At 47.1% G+C, this 22,923-nt stretch overlaps 1 protein-coding gene and 1 pseudogene across 1 annotated transcript; both read left to right on the forward strand.

Annotated features, from left to right (window-relative positions):
- Positions 1-510: 510 nt before the first annotated feature.
- LOC136543510 (protein LURP-one-related 15-like) lies at positions 511-3,631 on the forward strand (annotated as a pseudogene).
- On the forward strand, positions 1,142-2,012 carry LOC136545444 (probable metal-nicotianamine transporter YSL12). Its single transcript, XM_066537466.1, has one exon. It carries the CDS (start codon positions 1,200-1,202, stop codon positions 1,830-1,832), a length of 633 nt encoding a protein of 210 aa, XP_066393563.1. The 5' UTR covers positions 1,142-1,199; the 3' UTR covers positions 1,833-2,012.
- Positions 3,632-22,923: the final 19,292 nt, after the last annotated feature.

Below are 22,923 nucleotides of genomic sequence, written 5' to 3' on the forward strand. Positions count from 1 at the left end.
TGGTGGATGATGTGAACTGCATGCTAGTAGTCTGCATTGACGTGGATAACTTTGGACATATAGCTATACTATTAGGGTTTTCTTTTTAGATTATATTATATATAGATTTGGAATGAGTCAGAACCGAATAACTGATCATGCATGATGGGCATTATTATTATGCATTGACCTGTTCTGCACTTTAATTATTTGAATTTTGAGGGCCCCCGCTCAACAAAAGATCTTTCCACAGTCCACGGTCCTCACCCTCGACGCGTCTATACCTCCACCCGTTCTCTTGTCAACTGTCAGTGATCTGTTGATTTTCAAAAAAAAAAAAAAGAACTGTCAGTGATCTATTTATATACTCCACTCAGCTCGAACGAGAAGAGCAAACGGAAGCTGCAATCAAGGACAGCAAGAAGGCGTGCCTCCAATCAAGTCCGCCGTCGAAAGCAAAGTCAGCAAACGATCTCTCAGCACCAGCGGCAGAGGCGAACTAGCTGTGAACCGTACACCGGCCGGTCGATGATGGCGGGCCCGTACCAACCTCTCTCGGCGCCGGTGCCAGCGCCGGTGGTGGTGGTGTCGCCCCAGTTCTGCTCGCCGGACGTGGTGCCGCTGACGGTGACCAAGAAGGTGGCGAGCCTCAGCGGCGGCGACTTCACCGTCACCGACGCCAACGGCGCCGTCGAGCTGCAAGTCAAGGGCAGTTTTTTCACCGTCCGCAACCGACGCGTGCTCCTCGACGCCGCCGGACAGCCCGTCCTCTCCATGCACGAGAAGGTAAACTCGCCGCGCGGTCGGCAACTTGTTTTTTTCTCTCTCGAATGATTGGATTCAGAAAGGGATCGATCGTTGCTACCCACCATCCAAGAAACCGGAGCAAAAATATTGATCTATTCTCTGTTCTTTATGTTTAATTTAAGAGTTAAATGCATCAGTGGTCCATCAACTTGCACTCTAGTTTCACTTAGGTCCATCAACTCTGAAAGTGGTTTTTTGATCCATTATCTTTGGTTAGTGGTGCATTCCAAGCCCATACCTCTTTGTTTCAGTTTTTTAACCGACGTGGCGTCCAATTTGGATCAATAAGCATCTGCTCGTCACGTGAGGGTGAAGGACATTGGGTAAAATTGCAGGCAGCCATCTTCATCTTCGGCGCGTGGGCTGGCGCGTCCAACGGCGGCGTCCTCGTGGGGCTGGCCGCCTGCGGCGTGATGATGAGCATCGTGTCGATGGCCGCCGACCTGATGCAGGACTTCAAGACCGGGTACCTGACGCTGGCGTTGCCCAGGTCGATGTTCATCAGCCAGGTGATCAGCACGGCGATGGGCTGCGTCATCGCGCCCTGCGTCTTCTGGCTCTTCTACATGGCCTTCACCGACATCGGCATCAGCGGCAGCGAGTACCCGGCGCCGTACGCCATCGTGTACCGGAACATGGCCATCCTCGGCGTGGACGGCTTCTCGTCGCTCCCCAAGAACTGCCTCACCCTCTGCTACATCTTCTTCGCGGCGGCCATCGTCGTGAACCTGATCAGGGACCTGGTGCCGAAGAAGGTCGCCAGGTTCATCCCGCTGCCGATGGCCATGGCGATCCCGTTCTACATCGGGTCCTACTTCGCCATCGACATGTTCGTCGGCACCGTGATCCTCTTCGCGTGGCAGATGATCAACAGGGCCAAAGCCGACGCCTTCAGACCTGCGGTTGCATCAGGGCTGATCTGCGGCGATGGCATCTGGACCCTGCCAAAGTCCATTGTTGCGCTCGCCAAGGTGAAGCCGCCGATCTGCATGAAGTTCCTGTCCAGGTCGGTGAACGCCCAAGTGGACGGCTTCCTCGGAAATTAAGCTGTGAAAATTACAATTTGTCAGCAGTCAGCATGAATCACAAGTGTATTTTGTGTTGATGCACCATGCTGTAAAATGTACCGGGACGGGTAAATGTTGTTTCGTCACGATCTGCTTTTGCTGTACATGAGTAAGTACACTAGTCGTATACGCGTCAGCATTATGGTACCAACACCCAACAGCTGTTATGTTACCTGGGTTCAAATTTCAATTTCAAAACTGTATCTCGTCATATATCGTCGATATCTGCAAGGGTAAACCAAAACGTTTTGACTCGAATTTCCCTTCTCCAAGCGAAAGAACATCTGGGCTGTGCAATTCCGATCGGAGGGCTGCTACCAGCGCCAGCCCAGTGCCCACCAGAATCCCGGAGCCTGATCGTGACGCAACTGGATTCCAACTGCCTTCCAATAAATACGCCGATTACCAAGCATCAACCGAGCCATCACGAACCATTAGACAACCACCTTATGGCGACTGGCACCGCCGCCGCCAGCGCTTCCGGCGACCCTGCCGCCCACGCGGGAGCCGACGCCTTGGAGTCAGGCACCAGTCTGCTGCGGCGACGCCACGCCGGCGGGCTTGCGGGAGCGGACGACGACGACGACGGGAGCGGCAATGCCGAGGAGGTGGTGGTGGCCTCGGTGGAGCAGGCGTTCGCGGACAAGCCCGTGAAGTCATGGCGGGAGCAGCTGACGGTGGGCGCCTTCGTGGTGGGGTTCATCCTCGCCATCTTGTTCAGCGTCATCGTAATGAAGCTGAATCTCACCATGGGCGTCATCCCCTCGCTCAACGTCTCCGCCAGCCTTCTCGGCTTCTTCCTCGTCCGCCTCTGGACGAAAGCAATCGAGAGCATGGGCTTGCTGAAGCAGCCATTTACGCGACAGGAGAACACCGTCATCCAGACCTGCGTCGTCTCCGCCTATGGCCTCGCCTTTAGTGGTAAAACCCCCGCGCCAAAACTCCCGCCAAATCCAACCTGGACGCCACGATAGACAACCACGTCAGTTAAAAATTTGAAACAAATGGGTATAAGCTATGAATGCGCCACTAACAAAGATTATGGATCCAAAAATTCACTTTCAGAGTTGATGAACCTAAGTGAAACTAGAGCGCAAGTTGATGCACCACCCATGCATTTAACTCTTAATTTAATTTGTGGTCAAAACTTGCTGATTATTATGCCCTGAACCTGAGGGTCGATTTTTGTGTTAGGATGGATAAGTAGGAGCAAACAAAATTAATTCAACGGGATCTAGCTAATAACTAGAACACATGCACTGCAATATTATTTTGCAGGTATTTAGTATGCACAACAGATTGGGAAGTGTTCAGAGGGGACAGCACCAACGCAAGCGATTTGCTCTTCACCGTGAAGAGATCCACACTGATGAAACTGAGGACAGAGCTGGATGTGTTCTTGGCCGGGAACACCGCCCAGCAGGCCTGCGATTTCAGGTTGAAGGGTAGCTACATCGACAGAAACTGCGCCTTCTACCTTGGCGACTCTGACGTCATGATTGCTCAAGTGAGTGCAAAATCAATTAATCTGGTTTCTAACAGTAATCATGCATGCATGCATGTTTTGGTGCATATATGCCTGCAAATATTCAGCCGTTAACACACACATTCACCGTTAATTAATTTACTGTAAGTTGGTGCGTGCTGCAGATAAGCCGTAAGTACACTCTCTCCAATGTGCTGCTGGGAAAGGACACGTTCAATGTCATGTCTTCGTCGCGGCTCTCGTTGTGGTTCTGGATGAGGTTCACAGCAGGGATCGTAACTACTACCAATAGTGACCACGTACAGTGATTATCCCAATAATAAGGGGTGTTCGGTTCCATGGACTAAATTTTAGTTCATGTCACATCGGACATTCGGATGCTAATCAGGAGGACTAAACATGAGTTAATTACAAAACTAATTACATAGATAGAGACTAATTTATGAGACGAATTTATTAAGCCTAATTAACCTGTCATTAGCATATATTTACTGTAGCACAACATTGTTAAATCATGGACTAATTAGGCTTAAAAAATTCGTCTCGTAAATTAGTCGCAATCTGTGTAATTAGTTATTTTTTTAGTCTATATTTAATACTCCATGTATATGTCCAAACATCCGATAGGACATGGATTAAAATTCGGTCTAAGGAACCAAACAGGCCCTAAGCTTCAAGTTGGTGTCAACTGTCATCACTAGCAGTTCTGGCTGAGGGTTTAATCTCAAATCAAGCTAGTATATTGCAAGATCAGCGACTGAAATTGGTTTTGTTTATGCTTTATGATGTAACAATACTGTATATTTGCCTTGCGATTGAGCACTATTATTCTGTAATTGCTTTCTGCAGTGCATGCTTGTTTTATTTATCATTTATTAAAATAGTTGAATTAATTAATGCGTTACCAACCAAACCGAATCTCATCGAGTTTTCTTTGCGATTGAGCACTCTAGATGGATATGCAGTCTTTGGTGCGTTATGACAAGAATGGAGTTAAATGTTCTTCTAGAAGGGAAAAGATTCTGGCCTTGGCGAAGCCTATAGCTAATTCTTGACAGTTTTCAGCTCAATTGGTGGCTATCAAATAAAGAAAAAGAGCACACATTAAATGGAAAACTATAAACAAAAAAGTCTGTTATTGCCTTTCTATCCATTTTTCTAAAGATATCAAGAGCGACAACCTTCAAAGCTCTGGACGTCTTCTGAATCATCTCCCTCGTGTGATCATGTTGCAACAACGCCTACAAGTGAAGCTATATGTTCCCTTGAAAGTAGTCTGAAAAAAGAAAGTAAATTATTTTCTTTTTCAAAAAATGAGTTCGTTGCGGGAACACCAAATTGTCCAAATAAAGGCCACAAACAAGCTTACAAAAATAGGTTTGTCTCCTCTGTCCTTCTTTATGTCCGTTAGTCAATTCCTCACCATATGAGATCTCGGTCTAGGCAGGGGTCAGTAGCTATATACAGATGGAAATACTCGGGTGAGACGTTCGTCGGACGGCTGCCGTCCCGGACGCTTCTTCCCAGGACTACCGACCAGCCTATGCGGGCCTAGTCTACCTTCCTTCTTTCACTAATAAAAGAATAAAGAGCAACATTTTCCCGTCTCGCATTGCCCATCGGCTATCGCACTGTTCTCCATCGCACTGTTCACCACCGCCGCGCGCGCCTCCACCGTGCTGCCCGCCCACTCCCCTGCTGCTGCTTCGTTATCGACGGTCACCCCGCGCTGCTCCTGCTCAGCCACTCCTGCCACTTGCTCCGCCGCCCGCCCCGCCTAACGGCGTGGGCACCACCGCACCCACGCTGCGGCCGCCAGTTGGTCACTGAGGTCGCTCCGCGTGTGCTTGCTCCCGACGACGCCAATAGGCACCGCCAACGCAAGGAGAAGTGCCGGGCCCTGGCGTGGAAGCCCTCCAGCCTCGTCTCCTGCTACGACTGTGGCGCCCAGATGCAAACGGCGGAGGAGGCCACACCACGATACGATGCATGTTTCAAGCGTACACATTTCGAATGTTTTAGATGGTTTAGAGGTATGTTGCAAGTGTTTCATACGGTTGTTGCAAAAGTAGATCGGGATGTTGCATATATTGCAATGGCTGTACACGTATGTTGCAAGAGTCTGTCCTCAATGTTTCATCTATTTTCGAAACATATGTTGCAAGTGTGTTTATCTGGATGTTGCATATGTTTCACATATATGTTGCAAGTGTTTTATTTGGATGTTGCGTATGTTTGCAATGTTTTTCAAGTATTTTTATGGTGTTTCAGACCCATGTTTCTAGTGCTTCATCTGCCTTTTTTGTATGTTGCAAGTGTTGAATCTAGATGTTTCAAAAATAGATCGGGTGTTGCACATGAGATACGCGTTGGAAGCGGTCGCGGGGGTTGGGGGGGGGGGTGCAAGCGGTCCCCACGCAGGCGGACGGTGCTGGTGACGCAGGCGCCGGTCGAGTGACGTCCGAGCAACGCGGGCCCACTCATGGACACGCGAAAATGGACTGCAGTCTAGTAGCAGTGCAGATATAGAAAATGTTTGAAATTGTTGTAGCATGCCAACAATAAAAAAAGATGTTTAATTGTTTCACTGTGATTACAGAAACAATACTTTTGGATCTTTTGCCCTATTCGCTTGAACTTATCATCTTGGCTTATTAGCTATGATACAATGTTTTTTTTTCACAACAAATCAGCATCAGCGGCTTATCAGCCATTGTTGCGAAATCGGTTTCTAGCAAGGTGCAGCGAGAGGGGTCCTCACCTGGGTGGAGACTCTAGACGAAGGTTAGAGAGAGTGGGCCCAAACTCAGTTAGGGTTTCATAAATGTACTCACCAACTATCCCTACATAGGATCCGGATCCCCTTTTTATAGGGCACTGTTTACTACCAATCTATTGTACATCTTTGCCCTATGACAGCTAGGGTACATTCCTAGAATATCCCCAAACTAGTTCAAGTCTCCAAGGGCATCCCTGGTCTTTTCCTCTCGCACCGCCTTTGCTATATGGGCCTTAGCCGTAGGCCCACGGGAGGCCCATCCGCATCCCTGGGTTGCGGTGCTGCAGGAGTTTTCTTCTCTACGGCGGGATTGCATGGCCTTTGCTCGAGTCGCCTGAGCCTCCGCTCCCGCCTTGCAATCTCTGCCTTGGATCTCCTCCGGTTATCTTCACTGCTACGCTTAAGTCTCCGCCTTGCCATCTGTTGAAGGCCATGGCTCCTCTTGGGGTCCCCACGCTTAGGCCTCCGCCCTATCATAGACCGAAGGCGAAGGCCCCTCTTGGTGGCCCTACACATAATCACATGTGAGCAGTTGATGTTAATTTATATAGGCCTCCGCTACTCATATGTTCATGCCCCAACAGTTCCCCTGTGGGGGTATGACCCACGGTACCTATAGGACAAGACATGGGCCGCACCATTAGAGGTGGCCCAGCCCACAAGATCAAGGCGTGCGGCGTACGACACTGGTCGGCGTGCATCACAAGGCTACAAGAAGATGTGATTTATTAGATATTGTATAATACCAAATAGGATACTTTCTTTGTAACCCTACCCATCCAGAGCATATAAGGAGGGGCAGGAGTCCCCTAGTCGACATCCCCATATGGATCCTAGGCATAGCCTAAGGCCTCTGATCATACGCAATACAACCCACCGAAAGACACATGACGTAGGATATTACGCCAAGTCGGTGGTTTGAACCTGTCTAATCGTTGTCTCTTGTGTTCTGTGTCACCATCCGATTCCCTCACACGCATCTCCACCGATTTATCTACTACCGTCGGCATACCCCTCGGTAGACTGCCGAAAATATTTCGTCGACAGTGGCGTGCCAAGTAGAGGGTGTGTGTGCTGATCTATGGTGAACCAGATGGCGTACCTCGAGACAACATCATCTAGCGGCAACTCAGCATGGGGAACAGGCACGAGATTGAATCTCTGTCCTTCACACTATTTTCTGCCGATCTAGTCAGTTTGCTATCCTCGAGGTTGAAGACGAAGCCAGGTGCATCACGTGTTGGCTCAGGCCCACGTGGAGCCAAGTTCGCCTCCGACCTGTGCTCACGAGACTCTGTTGTCTCTGCTTTGCCGAGTTCGACTCCGACCTCTAGATGGAAAGCCGGAAGAAATCCATCTACGTGTCGACCATCAAAGCCTTAATGGAGTCAATCGGCCATGCAAGCTAAAATAATCAAACTTGCAGGTCCGCATGCATGCACGCGTATGGAAGATGCAAGATCAATATGCCAAGTTGCAACATTAAAAGCTAAGTCTTATCTCTTTTTTCCAGTTAGGTATTATAATGCATGTGTATATCTCTATGCATCTACATGCGCTTCAATGGTTATCCGCAGCGGCAATCGTCGTCATCTCACATCCTCGACTTGTCGTCATCACGGTTGACCTCATGCTGCGTCTCTCTTCGCCAACACCATCCGCGACAACCCGATGAGCTAGGAGTCCCACATCAACACGACATTCTGTTGCTGGCACCCGGTCCACGGGTCCACGGCGGCAGTGTTGAGCGGTGCTTGCATCGCGGCGCTGGAATTCGTCTTCAGGCCGCAGGCTTAATCAGTGATGACCATCGCCGTATTGACGTGGAGCTAGAACACAACAACAAGCCAGGAAAGACGAACATCGATTAGTCTACGTATACGGACATGCAAACCTGATCACAGACACCTCATGATGATGGAGCCTTTGATGACATGACACGCTCAGCTACTCGCTAAGCAAGCTGCTCGAACCATCAAGCGAGCCGCCCGAGTTGACGAACGAGCAGCTAAGCGAGCCGCCAAGCGAGCCGCCCGAAATACTTACTTCGACCACCTGCCGCATCGCAACGATGATCGCCACAAAGAACGGCGCTGTAACAACCGCGACCGCCGCCACGATGACAGGCCGGAAAGCTTGAGACTTGGGCAATTTCAACGACGCCGACCATACATTCTGTCTAAATCTGAGTCACGCTTTAATATTTTTTCTAAATATTCCCTAGAATTCATATATCTCCATGATGTTTGTCCGAGCCGTTTTCTCCATGTGTGTTCTCCAAACGATCTTCTTTTATGTATACCATCTTAAAGATAACATACAACTAAGCCTAAGGCAAATCCCCAAACAGTCATGTTGATGCTCGGATATTCCCAGAGACGGCCCTGTCTCTGGCTTCTCCCTAAATGTGCACGAGCGCCTACCCTCTGCGTTAGGGGTGGTCGGCAACGGCTCCTTAGCGATGCCCTGCTCTTCCTACATGCACATAGGCTCCGCGCTCCGCATTATGGTTAACAGGTGTATGGTCGAGATGGCGACTAGAGGGGGGTTGTGAATAGTCGTTTCTAAATTTAATCGCGTTGGCTAACCGAAACAAGTGCAGAATTAAAACTATCGGTCTAGCCAAGACTACACCCCTCTATCCATGTTCTCTAGCACCTTACAAAGATCCTAATTAAACAACAAAGGTGCCGGCGTAGCTAGAGCTCACCTAACCAATTCTAGGAGCAATGTCACACAAACATATGCCACTAGTATTTCAAGCAATGAGGGAGCTCCTACACATGCAAGTAAGCAAAAGCACAAAGCCAACTAAGCTCACTAGCAATGCTCAATAACAAGGCAACCAATGCCAAATTAGAGAGCTTAAATACTTAGCTACATAAACTAAGCAAAGTGACTAATAAGGTTACACAAACCACATTAGTCACGCAAGGGAGCTACTTCTATGCTACACAAGCAAGAAGGTAACTAGTGAGCTATACAAGCAAACTAATTACAAGAGTACCTACACAAGCACAATGTATATGAAAGTAATTATAAGCTTGTGTAACGAGGATGCAAACCAACAGAAAGAATAAAGTTGATGTAAGGTCGAGATGGCGGACTAGAGGGGGGGTGAATAGTCCTTTTTAAAATTAATCACGTTGACTAACCGAAACAAGTGCGGAATTAAAACTATCGGTCTAGCCAATACTACACCCATCTATCTATGTTCTCTAGCACCTTTCAAAGATACTAATTAAGCAACAAAGGTGTCGGGCTAGCTAGAGCTCATCTAACCAATTCTAGAAGCAAAGTCACACAAACCTATGCCACTAGTACTTTAAGCAAAAATGGAGCTCCTACACATGCTAGTAAGCAAAAGCACAAAGCTACCTAATGCTCACTAACAATGCTCAATAACAAGGCAACCGATGCCAAATTAGAGAGCGCAATTACTTAGCTACACAAACTAAGCAATGTGACTAACAAGTTCACACAAACCAAATTAGCCACGCAAGGGAGCTACTTCTATGCTACACAAGCAAGAAGGTAACTAGTAAGCTACACAAGCTAACTAATTACAAGAGCAACTACACAAGCATAATGTATGCAAAAGTAATTACAAGCTTGTGTAACGAGGATGCAAACCAACGGGAACAACAAGGTTGACACGGTGATTTTTCTTCCGAGGTTAACGTGTTTGCCAACACGCTAGTCCCCGTTGTGTCGACCGCTCACTTGGTGGTTCGGTGGCTAATTGGCATCACCCGCCAAGCCCATACGTTGGGCACTACAAGAACCTACCCCGAAAGTGAGGGTAGCTCAATGACACGCTCAACTAGAGTTGCTCTTCACGGCTCCCGCGGGGCGAGCACAATGCCCCTCACAAAGCTCTTCTCCGGAGCACCGCACAAGCTTCTTACGGTCTTTGACGGAGACCACCACCAAGCCGTCTAGGAGGTGGCAACCTCTAAGAGTAACAAGCACCACCGGCTTGCAACTCGATCACCTAGTGCTACTCAATGCAACCTCATGATGCAATCACACTAGAATCGCTCTCTCACACAATCGAATGATCACTATCAAGTATATGTGAGATGGATGGCTCCCAAGCACTCACAAGCATGGACACAAAGTCCCCCGAGGTGCTTAGCACCAGCCATGGCCGAGACCCCCTTCTATTTATATCCCCACAGGCTAAACTAGCAGTTACCCCTTCACTGGGCGAATTTCGGGACGACCGAACGCTCCGGTCAGATTGACCGGATGCAGGACCTCAGCGTCCGGTCACCCGATGCTTGCCACGTGTTATCGGCTTCAAACGCTGTTCACCTGATCTCAACGGTCAAGTGATGACAGGACGCAGCTGCTCAAGTGACCGGACACACCAACACCAGCGTCTGGTCGTTTCCAGTAAGCATCCAGTCGCGACCGGACGTGTCCGGTCGGTCACGATCGGACGCAGCATCAGCGTCCAGTCCTTCTCCAACTTCACTGCATCGCCTACGTCATCGTACATTAGCTTGACCGAACGTAGCTCCTGAGCGTCCGGTCACTCTTCATGCCAGCGTTCGGTAGAAGACCGACACCTGCACGCTCTCTACAGCCACTGACCGGACATAGGACCCCAGCGTCCAGTCACCACGTGACCAGTGTCTGGTCCACTATGTGAGACCCTATCTTTTCTATATAGGGCGCCGGTGGCACCATCGAACTGTCCGCACTCTATGGGCGGACACTCCACCGGTGGAGTTCGAACCCTTGCCTCCGTTCCTTCGCCGAGTTGATCTACATCAACTCCAACTTCATCTCCTTTATAAATGTGCCAACACCACCAAGTGTACACCACCATGCATGTGTGTGTTAGCATTTTCACAAACCTTTTCCAAAGGATTAGCCACTCAACTTGCCACGCCACTCAATCCTAGCAACGATGCAAAGTTAGATCACTGGAGGGGCACTTAGATAACCGATATGCAAACAAGTTTTCCCCTCTTGATAGTACGACCATCTATCCTAAACCCGGTCATCAACTTCTCTACACACCTATGATCGGTGAAATGATATACCCTAGGTTATACCTTTGCCTTGCGCATTCCACTCCATCTCCTCCAATGTCGATGCAACACATGCACCAACATGATCAATAATGATATGATCCACTTCATATCATCATGTGATCATATTGGTTCATCGATCTTGACTTCACTTGCTTTTCACTGTTGCCTTCATCCATCGCTGCCAAGTCTTGCTCAAGCTTCACCGCCACGTGGTCCATCGCTCCAAAGCCTCCGACTTGCCCTTCACGCTTGCAACCGGTCCATCAGGCCAAGTCTTGTCTTGATCTTCTCCACCTTGATCACATGACTCAATGTCATGTCTCATGTGCAATGAGCTCCTTCATCATCACATGTGTGAGCTTTGCATCATCTCTAAGTCAATTTCACCTTTATGGCATATGTTGCTCACACACATGTACTTGTGGACTAATCACCTGTGTATCTCACATAAACACAATTAGTCCACCTAGGGTTGTCACTCAATTACCAAAACCACACAAGGATCTTTTAGTTGACACGGTGATTTTTCTCCCGAGGTTCACGTGCTTGCCAACACGCTAGTCCCCGTTGTGTCGACCGCTCACTTGGTGGTTTGACGGCTAATTGGCATCACCCGCGAAGCTCACACGTTGGGCACCGCAAGAACCTACCCTGAAAGTGAGGGTAGCTCAATGACACGCTCAACTAGAGTTGCTCTTCGCGGCTCCCACGGGGCGAGCACAATGCCCCTCACAAAGCTCTTCTCCGGACCATCGCACAAGCTTCTTGCAGGCTTCGATGGAGACCACCACCAAGCCATCTAGGAGGTGGCAACCTCCAAGAGTAACAAGCACCACCGGCTTGCAACTCGATCACCTAGTGCCACTCAATACAACCTCACGATGCAATCGCACTAGAATCGCTCTCTCACACAATTGGATGGTCACTATCAAGCATATGTGAGATGGAGGGCTCCCAAGCACTCTCAAGCATGGACACAAAGTCCCTCGAGGTGCTCAACCTCAGCCATGGCTGAGACCACCTTCTATTTATAGCCCCACGAGCTAAATTAGCCGTTGCCCCTTCACTGGGCAAAACTCGGGGTGACCGGACGCTCTGGTCAGATCAACCGGACGCACCCTGCCAGCGTTCGGTCAACGGATGGCTGCCACGTCATTCCTATCTTCAAATACTGAGCACCCAATCTCAATGGTTAAGTTGCGACTGGACGCAGCATAGTGTATGACCGGACGTAGGACCCCAACGTTCGGTCACTTCTAGTAAGGTTCCACTCATGACCGGACACATCCGGTCACCCCCGATCGGACTCGCCCAGCGTCCGATCAGTCACTATCTCCTTTGTGCGCCACCACACCAGCGCGATCGGACGCACCTAGCTAGCGTCTGGTCGAAGACCGATGCCTGCACATTCTCTGCTGCCACAAATCGAACGCAGGACCCTAGCATCCGGTCACTGCGTGACCAGCGTCCGGTGCACTCTATGAAACCCTATCTTTTCTATACAGGGCGCCGGTGGCACCGTCGAACTATCCGCACTCTACGGGCGGACACTTCGCTGGTAGAGTTTCGAACCTTTCTCACCTCCGTTCCATCGCCGAGTTGATCCACATCAACTCTAACTTCATCTCCTTTATAAATGTACCAACACCACCAAGTGTACACCACCATGTGTATGTGTGTTAGCATTTTCATAATCATTTTCCAAAGGATTAGCCACTGAACTTGCCATGCCACTCAATCCTAGCGATGATGCAAAGTTAGATCACTCGAGTGGCACTAGATGACCGATATGCAAATAAGTTTGCCCCTCTTGATAGTAAGGCCATCTATCCTAAACCCGGTCATCAACTTCTCTACACACCTATGATCGGTGAAATGAAATGCCCTAGGTTATACCTTTGCCTTGCGCATTCCATTCCATCTCCTCCAATGTTGATGCAACACATGCACCAACATGATCAACAATGATATGATTCACTTTATATCATCACGTGATCATATTGGTTCATCGATCTTGACTTCACTTGCTTTTCACCATTGCCTTCGTCCATCGGTGCCAAGTCTTGCTTAAGCTTCACCGCCACGCGGTCCATCGCTGCAAAGCCTACAACTTGCCCTTCACGCTTGCAACTGGTCCATCAAGCCAAGTCTTGTCTTGATCTTCTCCACCTTGATCACATGACTCAATGTCATGTCTCATGTGCAATGAGCTCCTTCATCATCACATGTGTGAGCTTTGCAACATCTCTAAGTCATTTTCACCTTCATGGCATATGTTGCTCACACACATGTACTTGTGGACTAATCACCTATGTAGCTCACATAAACACATTTAGTCCACCTAGGGTTGTCACTCAATTACCAAAACCACACAAGGACCTTTCAATAGGCTAGCTAGGGTTGGAGACTCAGCTACACACTAACTGGTCGGACGGTTTATATTAAATATAAACACATCTTTAGAATAACACTAAGTGTTCACACCAACAGATCACTGAGCTGCATACGCTATTTCATCACCATTGCTGATTCTTCTCCGGAGTTCATATATTTTATTTTTACATCATGTACTACCCATTCTACACATTTGTTTCACAGGGGCATGGTTCTGTCAATGAGCTTATGGTCAGGGACTGGACAAGATGATCATCGTCCGGGTGGTCAGACCCCCTATCGGACAGACTTCACCACCAACCAACTGGTCGGACTACTCAGCACTCACTCCTGCTCGACATTCACTTCACCGCTGACCAGTTGGTTGGACTGCTCATCGCATGGGCTTCATTATCAGTTATGTTGGGGGCTCACCAGCTATGCTTGGGACTTCTTGGTGTTTGGATTCTTCGTGCAAGCATTGCCAGCTAAGCTGGGGACTCCCTTGGTGGTTGGATCTTGCTATGTCTCATCGGTATGCTATCAAGTTGCTCCATGCTGTTTGGATTAGGGAGCTGATCTTGGGCAACACGTCCAGGGTCTTGTGAAGTACATGGTAGATGACATTGGCAAGCTTTCATTAAAATCTTCCAGCAGGCTCAGGGACTATGTGTGTACACGTCATCTTGCGATGACTATATTTATTTCTACACTAGTTTCCAGCGACATTGGGGACTAGGCCAGCACCTGAAGACTACTACTTTGGACCCTAACACCACGTGACTACTTCACCTACTGCTAGGCTCAGGGATTAAGTGGGCACACTTTACCTCACGGTGAATGTGCTTATTTTTTGACTTAATCTTCTACAAAGTGACTAAGCTCCTCCGCACTAAGTCAAGGACGCTAAGCATCTAACTTCGACTCTCGAAACCTAAGTGGACACACTTCATCCAAGATGGAGACTTCAAAATGTTTTATTATGAGCCCCTTACATCCTTGTGGCAAACCTCAGCTTCGAGTAAGTCTAGGCTTGCTCGCAGTTGAACTGCTCGGACGCCGTTCCCACTGCTCGGACAACAGCTTGGATGATAGTTCAACTGCTCGGATGCCTGTTCAACTGCTCGGATACTCGCTTCAATAGCTCGGCTTCTAGTTAAACTGGTCGGACACCTATTCCTGATGATCAAGAGCAAGTTGGACAGCTTGGACAAGCTCAAGACGGTGTTGCTCAAGGGATATAAGGCGCTCAAGGACTAGCTGTGGGGGTATGACCCCTGGTACCCACAGGATAAGACATGGGTCACACCATTAGAGGTGGCCCAGCCCACAAGATCAAGGTGTGCGGCATATGACACTGGTTGGCGTGCACCGCAAGGCTACAAAAAGATGTGATTTATTAGATATTGTATAATACCAAATAGGATACTTTCTTTGTAACCCTACCCCTCTAGAGCATATAAGGAGGGGCAAGGGTCCCCAAGTTGACATCCCCATACGGATCCTAGGCTTAGCCTAAGGCCTCTGATCATACGCAATACAACCCACCGAAAGACATAGGACATAGGGTATTACACCAAGTCGGTGACCTGAACCTATCTAATCGCTATCTCTTGCATTCTATGTCACCATTTGGTTCCCTCACATGCACCTCCACCGATTCATCTACTACCATGGGCATACCCCTCGGTAGACTGTTGGACGTATTTCGTGGACACCCCCCTTGAGGGCATGGTTCGATGTGAGCGGGCCGTGAACCTCAAATTTTTGGCTTAATGATGAGTTGTAGAGGCTTCCCCCCTTTCCCCCTGGGCCGATTGTATCAGACCATTGTGGGTGTGATGTGTCTGTCTTTCATTTGTTGTGGTGGCTCTAGAACCGATGTGTCGGTGAACAGTCATGACCGTTGGCGTTTGGAAGTTGAGGCGTCCGCTCGCAGCCTATATAAGGAGGAAGGGTTGGTGGGAGGCTCCTCCCACCCCTTTACAACCCGCCATCGCTTTCCTCTCTTTCCCGCTCTCCGTCGCCATGTTGCTTTCTCGCTTTGCAGTCCTCCCTTAGGTTTTCCTTTACCGCCGTTGCTTCCTTGTTTTTCTCTGGCTTTTGGAGGTGGCTTCGCCGTCTAGTTTAGACCTCCGCTGGCCTTCTTTTAGGGGTCCTTATTCCCACTTAGTTGGTGTGAGGGCCACCAGCTGGTCGAAGAGGTTTGAGGAGTGTATGACTGTGTCCATGGAGGCTCAAGAAGATCTTGAGAACATCGAAGCTTTTGTCGAAGACCTAATTCTGGCTTCTTCGGACAATAAGAAGAGGATGAGCCAAATGGCAAAATCTTGGGTTTTTGGGCCTTCGCTATCATGGCTCTCAAGAAGGAGAATTGTTTTCCGACGGGGATGGTTTGGGTTCCTCGTTGAGAGACGGTTCGGCGCGCGTCCGAAGCCTAATGAGGCTGTTGTCTTTAAGGATTTCTTTTCCTGCAGCTTCGTATCCCTTCAATTTACTTCCTCTATGTGGTCCTTGAGACATTCAAGGTATAACTCCATATCACTTTACCCCCAATGGAATTTTGACTTTAAGCATGTTTTGCTATGCTTGCGAAACATATGGTGCTCCCCCCGATTCGGACACTTTCTGCGCTTATTATGAACTCCAACGCTAGCTGAAGAAGGCGAAGGTCAATGGGGTTGAGGTGGAGTATCAGTTTGCTAGTTGCACCTTTATGGCAAAGAGAGCACATAAGGACAACGGTCTGGAATCTCCTTTCCTCAGAAAAATAAATGATAGAAGGACTGGACCCGCTATTGGTTTTATGTAAGGACCCCGGTGTTACCCCTAAGACTGGTCTGAAGGTCAAGATGTATCCTTTTGCTTCCACGATGGTGGAGATGAGGCCTGCTACTCGAGTGAGGCCTACGACTGAGATTGACGCTGATCGGGCAGCTTGCGATGCTACCTTCGCCAAGGCCTGCTGTTTTTGGGGGCCATGATCTTTTGGAGGAGATGGTGGTCTCCAACTTTCATTCCCTGCTTCAATCTTGAGCGTGCCAAAAATGAGACGGATGAGGAGTTTGTGAGTACCATTGAGAAGTCTGCTTCTATGATCATTGGTGAGATCTCCGACAAGGAGTACTTGTCCTATTGTGCTATTGGTGGGACTATGCCCTGGTTGACCGGGTTTTTATAGAGATGAAGGTGAAGTATAGGGATCTTAAGATTCCTGACAAGGTTCTGAAGTCCATTGAAGACAAAGCAACAAAGGTCGCTAAGGGTGCTGCACCCCCTACCACTACGGCTAGTGCTGAGTCAAAGAAGAGGAAGGGTGCCAATGTTTCGAAGGCCCTTGTAAGGAGGAGGAAATCAGTGAAGGCTGCTAAGCACAAGGCATCCGAAGGCTCTATTGCGGTGCCGATGAGTGCGGAGGCTGCTACAACTCATGAGGGTGAGGATCTGATGGGATCCTCACTTCATGATCTCGGTGGTACCGATGGTGCTGCTAATGTCGCCCTGCTGCCACCCGTGTTTAGTGATGGCTCATTAGACTCGGAGGAGGGTGACACCGATGAGGTCTCGGTCTTCGCATCAGGAAGAAATGAGGTTGCATCCAGTAGGCTTGGTAGGCCTACCAAGACTCCCCGCCTAGAGGAATCGGAGGCAAAATCTGACGAGCGTTCGCCTTCTGCGTGTCCTTCGAGCCCAGCGTCGACGGGCGCGGGTGCGGCTGCATTTGCCGTAGGAGCTACGGCGACAGGCGACACCCAAAATGCTTTGTTTTTGAGAATGTGGTCACTTCTTGTTTTCCTTGTGCCCTGTTGTTTTTCCCTATATTTTTCAAGGTTTGATTTTGTGCTTGTTGTTTTAGGTGATTTGACGAAGGCTATAGGTGATCCTATGGATCCGGCAGGCAAAGATCTTGCTCGTGTTGGCCTAGAGCCTCCACCGATGGCGCCACTTCTAGAGAAGAATCCTGGCCCTTCATGCCCTACCCAGGCTTTGGGCGAAGGTTGTCTTTGTTTTTGCTTTTCTTGTATTTGTTTTGGCTCTATTCCCATTTTGAGTGAGTTTTCTCTAATGCTTGACTTATGTTGTAGGGGCTTCCGACAACACAATAAGTGGGCAGGCGGAGTACCTTGAGGCTGTTTACAACAATATAGGAGGTAGCTTTTTGGTTTTTGTTTCTCGCTCTTAGTCTTTCTTTTCTTACGTTTTGCTTGTTGATAGGTCGCCTTCGCCATCACTTGAAACATGTTGATTATTTCAAGCTGCTATGGTACTACCTAGAGCAGCAATCACTATTGGGAATATCCACTTCTATGACGAACAACTTTCCTCACTAAAGGAACAAAATTCATCATAATTTCAGTTCTATGATGAATTTATGACGAAAACTGCTTTGTCATAGAAGTCACATCACACTTGAACATGCATGATGAATGCAAAAATATCATCATAGAATTGTCTTGATCTTTGACGAAAAATAGACCGTCATAGAACTGTTTTGGCATGCATGGAAGGGGGCTACCACGCTGGTGGGCGCTTCCGTTGGAGTTGCTTTCCACGTGTACATGCTATAGACCACGTGTACATGCTATAGCTGGTTGCATTGGAGATGGTTTAGGTATGTGTCACCTTCTTATTGCACAATGTGGCCATCTCTAATTCTTTCATGTTTTAGATTCTTATTAGACCATGTGTCGGATCCCTGTTGTTCCACATCTTAGTTTTCTATTGGCACACGTGTTGTGTTGCGGCTGGATCATGTGCCACTTCTTCATTGGACCATGTGTGGTATTTTTATTGGTCCATGTGGCCATTTATTATTCGACCACGAGTCACGGCGCTGTCCGTCCATGTTTCATATTTTTATTCGGCCACGTGGCTTAACGACTTCCTTCCACGTGTTAGATTTTAATGGCCCACGTGTCGTGTCCTAGCTATTTCACGTGTCATGCACTGGTTTGTCCATGTGTCACATTTTTATTTAATCATGTGGCCTATCCTGGTTCTACCACATGGAGTACAATCAATTCATCATAGAAGTAATTCGATATTGTCACTACTGCATAGATTGACTACATAACTATTTAGCCTGACAATCAAATAACAACAATTAACATTTCACATGTCAGCCGCAAACCACTGACCAAGTATCACCACATCAAACCAGCATACAAGTGCACACATCAAACCAGCAAATGAGTCCACACATCAAACCACAAATGTTCTTTGCTTCAAGCCATAGGAGTTGAAGACTAAGAGTTACCAGAAGAGCTGAAGCACGTGCATAGCTCACGGAGATTATTGTACTCCTCCTATTGCTGTTTCTTGTATTCCTCCAACTCTCTTTTAGTCTTTTATGTCTTCCTCTTCAGTTCATCCACTTGATCGATGAGGGCAGCAGAACTTTCCTATTTAGTAGCAAGCTATTCCCGAAGCATTCTCTCCGTCGATGTCTCTGTTCTGGTGGAGCTTATCTGGATACCAACATTCTTCAAAAAAGGTTGTTGTCCCTTCCCTAGGAGGGTGCCTTGCCCTAGTAGACGTAGAGTGTAACACCCTAGGTGTTAAGCTTGCATTTAGCCTTGGCATTGCATGAGCACAAGCATCATTGATCATTCATGAGCATGAGTATTTCAAAGATTATCTCTATGTTTGCTTATGTTGCATGTGTTGTTACTAAAATGCCTTGCATATGCTAGGGTTTACATGTAACCGATGTATAAAATGGTTGTAGTACCTTAGGCGTACCTTAAACATATTTAGAATATCACATGTTATAACTTTAGTATTCAAGACTAAGGTCAGTTTGGTCTCTAAGTCATAGTTATAGAGTAAGTCATCATTTTCAAGTTGTATGTTTGACTAGAGTTGAACATCACTTTAGAGACTTTGCATGGCTATGCACCCTAAAACAAAGTTGTAGAACTCAAGTAGTGTAACAACTTTTATTTTTGGGTCATAGGCTAGTTAAGCTCCTAACATGCTTGAATTTGGATCACAAAAATCAATTTAGTGTTGTTTTTCAAAGTTGGAAAATTTTCTAAGTCTAACTACTCTAACAGTGTTGATGTGCCTGACTTTGTGATGATTTAATTCCATAACCTTTGCAAATTAGACCTTGATCACTTAAGCAAAGTTGGAGCTGGTATGTAGATCTACAGCTTTTATTAAACAAGTTTTTGCTAACTCGCTTTGGTTTATGAGATTGGAAGGATTATTTTGGCGTTGTCAAACGAACACGGGGTGCTTTGATGGCCGCGGCGTCATGCCGTCATGGCAGATAGTGGACAGAACATGGCCACCACATGGCCGCCGTTGGCTGGCTTTGGGCCCCCACCACAGTTGTGTGGCATGTGCAAAAAAAGAAACCACATGGCTCATTCCTCACTCGCGCTCGCACTCTCTCCCTCTCTACTGCTCTCTCTTGCGCTCACAGCGGAGCTGCTCTCGCCCACATGCCACCGCGCTACTCCGCCATTGTCTAATGCCATGCCACCGCACCATTGATGCCTCCATCTAGTCAGTAGCTGTGCCATCTTCCTCTCTACCTCCTCGACATAGTAGCAGGGCCAGGCGAGCTACGACACCGTTCTCGTCCTCACCAGAACCTCGACTTCCATGGCCGCCTTCATGGCGAGCTCACCGCTGCTCGGCTCCTTTGCGCCTTCCTTCATCTTCTTCACATTATAGCTTGGTTAGGATATGTCCTAGCTTGTAGCATGACCCTACGGTGAATCGTTGCCTCACCGGCGTGGAACACGACGGCCAGCGCCGCCGTGCTCTCACCGCCGCACCACCGCCCATGGAAACAGACCTCGTCGGTGTGTCCCACCTAGCCTAGGTAGCCTCTATAGGTTCGCGTCATCACCACAGAGCACTTGCACTTCTTGCCAGACCTTGCTGTGGCCAGTAGCGGCCAGTGCACCTCTGCGTAGCGCCGCCATGCCGCCATGGCCGGCCACGAGCATGCTCTGGTGCGTCCGCGCTGCCACCACCAGTACCAGTTAATGTAGGCGAGTGAGGAGAGCATGAAGGTGGGGTCGGTTTCACCGGATAGTTCACCGTCGGTGAGCTAGCGCCGGTCAAGCCCGCGCCCCTATTTCGGTTCGCTGACATTGGGGTCCGCTGACCTGTGGGTCCCATGTGTCAGCGAGTACAGTTTAGGGTTTTGTTAATTCTTTTCCAGATTTTTGTGCTAACTTTGGAAAATGATATCTAAAGCTAGGAATGTCCAATTTTGGTGAACCAAATTTTGTTGGATTCCTCATGAAGTGTAGTATTTTATAAAAATATGAAATGTACTGTTTATTGTATTTTTCTAGGTGAATAAAATGTAGCTATATAAGTGCTTTTTTAATGTTTACAATCTTGTAAACTGTGTAACTTGAGCTAGGAAAGTGATAAAATTGTGATTCCAATTTTGCTGGTCTTGCTTAGACATGATCGAGCTAGGAAAAATACTAAACTTGCAGTAAACTTGGTTGAATTAGGGTCTTTTTATTTATCTATTAATAAATGGTGTTTTTTGAGGAAATTTATAGGGATAAAAATAAGTAACATATTGGCCTAAAAATTTTTGTACAGTATTATGGCACTAGGATGAAGCTAATAAAAATATAAAATCTATTGCTTGACACTTTTCTATAGGGTTAACTATTTTTACTAAAATAAACCTTGCTAGCTTGTCATTTTTGTAAAAATGTTATACATGTCCAAATGGTATGAAATTTTTACAGTAGTCTATTGGGATTACTGGGAAGCTACTGTAAGTTTATGAGAATTTATTGTGCAAATTTGGTATATGTTTGTTATTTCACCTAATTATCTAATTAAACTAATAAAGGTATTTAAATAAATAAATTGTGCCAGACCATGATGTTTTCTATGGTGCTTGTGATACATATGAACTGTTGAGGTTAATAGTAAGGCTTAGAAGCAATTGATTGTAGGCAACTAATTAATTATTGCTTTTATAATTCAAATAAAAGGCTGCATGTATAGTTTTGGTTGAGTTGATAATTTCATGATGATAATTGTCTTTTCTATAAAACTTGTTAATAACAAAGTTGTAGATAACTTACTAATCTACCTTGTGTTAAATTTTCATAGTCATAGACTTTATTGTTTAAGAGTTTTGGCTATTAGAAATTTGCTGTCTGAAATGCTTGCTATCTGGACAGATTTAAATAACTGAATTGTTTGACCTAGATAACTATTGAATCACATCAAGGGTATTAAGAGAAAGTTGTAGACGATTTTATAAGCTTTCCAGAATATCCATAACTATATTATTTTGATGTATATAACTCCAGTTAGGGTCAAAACAAATAGCTGCTGTCTTATAGTCCAGAAAATAAGTTACAAAAGTGTTTGCTTAAGTAATAAAGAAGAGATATACACCCACTCAGTAGAATAAGATGCACTTGTTATTACTTTAATACCATGCTGTTGAAAACACTTATGGGGATGCATTCATCATGTTATAAAATATTATATGTGTCTTCATATATGCATTCATGATATCTTATTCCATGCTCATGCCTATAGGATCGATCAAAGAGATAACACTATTGGAGTGCAACGAAGAAGAGGAAGGGGATCAGCAGGAGATGCTCCAAGCTGCAGCTCTAGGAGAAGAGGAGCAGACTCCCGAAGATCTCCCTGAGTGCCCAGATCACTGACCCACCTCTTTCCTTAAAGGCAAGACCCGGAGCATTGTAAGCCTCCTATGTTTTTACAGACATCACTTGAGTCCTTTATGTTTGATGCATTAGGTGATAAGAGTTGATTGTAAACACTTGATGCATATAACTACCTTGTCTAGCTACATATACCTTTAAACCTATGTAGGTCTAGGATCAAATATATGCTTAGCCATGCTTAGACCGGTAGAAGTCGAGTGATTTTCTATCACCTACGAGATATAGGTGGATACTGAAGCACGGTTGGCTATATTTTCTATCATGGAAAAGAACCATGAAGTAATGTAAATGGAGGTCGGGTGGAGTCTATGTGTAGGTTGATTCATGTGATTCCACCTATGCTGATTAAGGACCGTACCATTATTGGCGCTTCTAACAAGATTGAATGCATGCCTAACACTTAGCTGGCCGGATAACTCGTTCTGACTATGAAGCCGAATAGCTGAACTCAGGACAAGCCCCACTCTAAAAGAGTGCGCACTCTAGATGGTAGTAAGGATGTGCAGGGAGCCAGACATGAGCCCAAGGGCAGGCTAGGCCTAAATGTCCTAGCAGCTGGTTATCCCTTATTGTGCGGTGCTGGGAGAACCCGTGAATTGTGGACTTGAGTTGTACCAAAGGTGACCTAAGGACCATTGATCTGGTCTACCTGAGTTTGTGTTAGCAATAAATTCCTAGCTGGTTGAAATCA

Source organism: Miscanthus floridulus, chromosome 3 (genome assembly GCF_019320115.1).
Source record: "Miscanthus floridulus cultivar M001 chromosome 3, ASM1932011v1, whole genome shotgun sequence".
Taxonomy (NCBI): domain Eukaryota; kingdom Viridiplantae; phylum Streptophyta; class Magnoliopsida; order Poales; family Poaceae; genus Miscanthus; species Miscanthus floridulus.